Source organism: Halyomorpha halys, unplaced genomic scaffold, assembly GCF_000696795.3.
Source record: "Halyomorpha halys isolate HHAL.00 unplaced genomic scaffold, Hhal_1.1 Scaffold634.1, whole genome shotgun sequence".
In the NCBI taxonomy this organism is placed as follows: domain Eukaryota; kingdom Metazoa; phylum Arthropoda; class Insecta; order Hemiptera; family Pentatomidae; genus Halyomorpha; species Halyomorpha halys.
In genome coordinates, this window is record NW_027109321.1 from 20,758 (window position 1) to 26,530 (window position 5,773).

At 30.3% G+C, this 5,773-nt stretch overlaps 1 protein-coding gene across 1 annotated transcript in view; it reads right to left on the reverse strand.

Annotated features, from left to right (window-relative positions):
- LOC106684966 (uncharacterized) overlaps window positions 1-3,438 on the reverse strand; it is a gene marked incomplete at its 3' end in the record, with an annotated part of 15,816 nt that extends 12,378 nt beyond the window's left edge. Inside the window, exons 1-2 of the mRNA XM_067047518.1 lie at window positions 3,277-3,438; window positions 553-631 (exon numbers count right to left, since the gene is read on the reverse strand). Of these exons, the coding sequence (XP_066903619.1) occupies window positions 553-591 (39 nt within the window). The remainder of the gene's footprint in view (window positions 1-552; window positions 632-3,276) is intronic.
- Window positions 3,439-5,773: the final 2,335 nt, after the last annotated feature.

Below are 5,773 nucleotides of genomic sequence, written 5' to 3' on the forward strand. Positions count from 1 at the left end.
ATTAGAATACTGTTTCAATTATCGATATAGATATTAATAACATTATCAAAGATCGAATGGATTTTATATTATTGTAGCAATATATCAATCTTTTGATAAAATAATTGTTGCTAGCGTTAGAAATAAAAAATTATCGAAATGAATATGACATTATCAATATTAAATATCAAAATACTATAATTAACATTTTCTTTACTAAATATTGATATTTGGATTAAATAATATCGAAATATGACCTTTCTTTTATATATCTCTACTATTAAGGTGCGACCTTTTTTTTTTTTTTTTTATAAACCGATATTATCGAAGGGAAATATCGATATTCCGATATTATCGGTTACTTGATATCGATATCAAAATATCGGATATCGGAGACAAAATATCGATATTTCGATAATATCGATATCGATATCCCATCCCTACTTTGAGGGGAAATGAAACGATAAGAGAAAACAAATACGTAGTCATAAATTGATGGCCAATCTTGAATGAAATGAAATCACTTTATCAATTCTAAATTCTTATTTGCTGCGCATAGATAGTCATACATACCTCAACATTGTTTTCGCACTTCTCTACATCGTCAGACATTTTTCATTTCAATAAACTTACAAGGAGGGCCGGCCTCGTCCTGAAAAACAAAAGTATGGTAGAAATGAAATATATATTCTTTTATCTGAAACACATAGAACAGTGGTTCCCAAACATTTTTGTCCTACCGCCTCCTTTCCAGGAAAAATGTGACGCTAACGAAAATGTTAGCCCCCCCTGGAAATGAATTGTTTTAAGATGTTAATGGCAATTAATAGGAAATATATATGTATTAATACATCTGACTTTTTCGTAAAATATAGCAAAGAAAGGTGTAAATTAGAAACATTGAACTTTGAAATTATGAAACTATTCATTGAACTCTTGTTTGTGTAACCTCTCCCCCACCCCCCACCGATTTGCGAACAATCTTCGTAAACTTATACTGCACAATATAATAATATATATATAAAGAAAATCACGAAAAACTATCGATAATGAACCTTAGACAATAAACAATAGGCGAACATTCCTCGTTAACTTATCTTGTACAATAGAATGACTTATAAAAAAAAAAAATTACAATAAATACGAGTGTGAAACTAAAAAGAAACTTGTGCCTCTGCTAGAAAAATAAAAACGAAAGAAAATCACGCAATCTCTGTATATGATTAAATAATAACACGGAAAAATTAATATGCACAAAAATTGATTCTTCTTGCCCGCTATGAGTTCTTATAACATATTTCTACGAATATATTTCTACATATGCTACGAGAAAAAAAAACAACGTAACAAATAAAATAAAGTACATTTTATAAAATCTTATTCTGCAGAGGTTATAAGAGGACAGTCCAGCCTTTATGAAGTCGTTATAGTGATAATACGTAACAACTACGTAAAGTTGTTATGTTATTCGTTAAACATTTAACGTATTATTTTCAGTAAAGTTAGTTTATCTAATTGAGTATTGTGTTTTACTGAAACACTACAAATGGCGAAGAGGATTGGATTGCCGTACATGTGGTTTAGCCATGTTAAGGGAGTTCATTATGTGTAAACAACAGAAAAGTTGAAGCTACCTTCAGAACAGGAATACAATTTTTGAATTTTCCTTGAATTGTGTCGAGTTTGAACGAAAATGGGTGCAAAAAAGACCTGAAGTTAAGTCGGAACTCAGAGAGAATTTTACCTGATAAAGATTAGGACGTTTCTAAGTCTCGAATAAAATAAAATTTATTCCTAATGGGATCGAGAATGACCGAAAGCCCTCATATTTAATTCATTGAATGATTCAGTGCATAAACAGATTTCCAACCAAGCTGTTCCCAACACGCTAGAAGAAATAAATTGTACTGAATTATTAAATTTGTTTGTTGTGAATTTTTGTGGTACAGAATCAGTGATTGCTGCACGACATTTTATCACGCCATGAAGGATAGAGCTGAATGATGAAGAGTGTCGAATTAAAATGATTGAAGGTAGTTGTGGAGTTTCCGTAAAATACAACACTGAATTAGATAAACAAACTTTACTGAGCATTGTATGTTAAATAGGTTTTTAACAAATAAAATAACAATTAATTTAATTTTTTTTTATTCAATACCAGATCGCGCTGTTGGATCCTACATGGTCATTATAACAGTTTGATTTTTTTTGTTTTTGTTTAATAATTGGTTATATCATGACAACTATATCGCTAAGTTGCTAAGTTATACACGAAATACTGTTATCTCTGGAGCATGTTGGCCAATATCCCAAATACCCCCAAAACAAAATTCTGTTCCTGTAAAACTCAGGAAGGATCATGGGTTCAGTACTTGTAAGGAAGTCTCGTTCCTAAATCCACGATTCTTTGAGGTTTTGATTTAATCACGCGTCCTGTTAGTATTAATGGAACCTAAAATTATTTTAGGCAAAAATGGCAACACTGTAAATTTTTAACTTCATTACTGGAATTCCCTTCTAAAACACTTATTATAGAGACACATTACTGACCTATCATACACGAAATAATGAAGGTTATAACCTATACTAACCAAAGTTCACTAATGGAATTATCCTAATGAAATTTTTTTTACCGCCTTATAATAAAGCAAAAGTTGAATCCACGACTAGAGAAGTTAACAAGGTTTTGATAAAAACAGTTAACTGGATTCGTTAAAATATAATTGACAATACCAATTTCCTGACATAATTTTGACCAAAAAAAATTAATTAAACATCTACGCATTAATATTTTACTTTGTTTTCGTTTATAACTATTTATTGTGTAAAATATACATACGCAACTAGTTCGTTCGTTTTTACAATCATAGTCTAATCCAAGTTGAACAACTCTCCCCGAATTCTTGCACTGAACATTAATCTTGCATCGTACTAAACACTATCAACTCTCTATGTAGCCCATCACATCGACAAACTAATCTAACCCTCATAGCTAATGGGGAATGAGAACTAAATGGTTGTGTGATGGTTTTTCGAGATCAAAGCTTATCAAATATACGTCTAATTAATATTGTAAATTTCAGAACCAACCTAAAACAAATTGTAATAATGTTGGTACTTTTGCTTATAAACTGCAATATATCTCTATGCATTACATACTCTTAAAATCCGATATTTCATTAATTTAAAATGAATTCTAAGAAAATTGTTGTTAACCATCTGCAGCAAAATATTTCCGTAACCCCGTCACCTCAAACTATAATGAATTACTTAAAAAAATCTTAATATTGTACTTACAGGTCACAAAGGATAACATAAATCTCCTTTGGCAATAAAAATGATTTCCACCTTAAAAATTAATGATAGTTTTTTGTCTTGAACTATGTAATAACATACTCATCTTGAAACGAATTTTGAAATCATCTGTGTTCTCCAGTAGCTTTAACGGTTAGGATTTGACATACCCTCATATGTTTTACTGCATTGAAATAATTTTTAGATGTAAATTAGTTACTTGTATCTTTACTTAATATATATAAAAAAGTTTCTTTTAATTCTTTAGAAATTAATTTCAGAAATATTTTCAATAATCCCTTCTGCGACTAAAAAAAATATTTATATAATCCTACATACGATACCATCGTAAAATAATATTCAAAAACGTTTTGTAAAATTTGAATAACAGTGATATCTGCACCCCTCATAGCAAAATCTGCTTAATGCAAAATGGTGTAGCTCATATTCATGTTATTGGCACCAAAGCAGTAGCAGTTTTTGACACACAAGGGAGATCTTTGTTGTGGTGGTGAGAACAGTAATGTACGTCAGATTAAGACGACTTAATTAGGGTTGCCAGTTATTGAATATGAATAATCGTTTATTTAACAATTAAATGCTCAAAATACACGTTGTTTTTATCTTTTAAAAAAATAACACTCTTTGAATTAAGCGGGAAAAAAAAATATTTAGATGTTTGCTGCTTTTACTATATGGAAATATTGAAATCATTGGGTCAAATTTTGAGTTCTCAAGGGAAATGAACCTTTTGGTTCATTGGTCTCCTGCATTCAAATAACCAAGTCTCGCAAAATGGTCTTTGTGTGGAGGGCCTAGCTCAAAAAACGAAAAACACATATTTAGTGTATGTTTATGCCTGGGATGTTACAGCAATTTTTTCGTTAAAATCCCACTTTAGAGAAAGTACCACTTTAGAGAAAGTGCCACTTTAGAGAAAGGGGGATTATACACATTTTTATGATTTTCTCAAACACAGCTTGATTGATTTTGATTAATCTGGGTAAATCGATGTAAATCGTACAATTACGTGGCATTTAATATAAGATAGGTATTATTCTCATTGAAATAGTAGAACGGGGTTTAAATGATGAATTCGAACCAGATATCACTCCATCCATTATAAACTCCCTAACCACTCAAATCCCCTAGTTTCTAATCTTGCATCCTAATCCATTCCTGACAATCCTCCAAGGCGCCTGAAAAGAAGATGGCCACGAGACCAGCTAATGTAAAATGTAATTAGAGTGCTACCAATGGGTAGTTTCTCTACACGCCTGTAACACTCCAATTTAACTTAGATCAGATTTACTAAATGTATTATAATGTACAGTTGTAAATAGCAATAAATAAATATTTAAAAAAAATTTATGAATTAAAAAAAAATCATTAATGGAAAAAAAAGCTATGAATGAATTAAACATAGTAAAAAAAGTGATAGATAACTAAAGGAGAAGAAAGGAAAAATAGAGACTGGAGTTCGAATTTGAAAAAAGCTGAGACCGACCGATCTTTCGCGTCGAGTTGATCGGCATTGTTATAATTAATGCTGTTGTTGACAGGATTTTGTACGCCGTTTTTCACTTTCAGGCGGTTTTGAATTTTGCTAGATTTAACTATCTTAAGTCTTCTTTTTCCGTTCTAAGCAAATATTTCAAAAGTGATATAGGATTTTTTTTTCTTTTCAAGGAACATCAAATAATACATAATTTGTTTCATCATATCAAATAATACATTATTTGTTTCATACATCAAATAATGTATTCATACATCAAATACATTACCGACAGGTAAGGCTAAATAAACAACCATCACAAATATTGAAGTCTACATACTCATACTTGACCTTAGTATTGCTTCAGATAATTATAAAATAAGGATAAGAAAAAAATCAATTTTGAATTAAGTGAATGAATTCTGGAATGAATGACATTGGATTACAGAATTTAAATTAAAAGCATAATTAAAATTTGGAGTACTGAATTAGTTAGTTTAGTGATTTCACAGTCGTCTAATGTATATTTCACAATCGAGCTCAACGAAAAATTAAAAAAGAAAACGCAGCCCATTGATACCTATGCATCATGGCTATTTCAGACATTTGCTGACAACTCATGAAACCGATGACGTCTCTAAACTACTGCCTCACTATGAAGGGGGAGTGTTCATGATTTCACGAGTTCATCAGGAGTGAAAAACTAAGAATTATAAATTCCGAATACTTTCATAATGCAAAATGTCTCACTAGTCCTAATGTTTTGGTATATTGGGTTCGGAATAATATTAAAAACTTGAATTTTCGTCCTTGGGAGACACGGAAGTAGAATAAATGTTTCTAGTACTTCGGTCTTTATAGAGCTCTGGTTGTTTATTAATACAGCTTAAAAAAAAAATTGTTTTTCCTAAAATGATTTTTTTTTAAATTTATTTATTTATTGACATTTACAACTGTATATAAAATAAAACAAGCAAATTTGAAGTAAGTTCCTAAAATGAGACT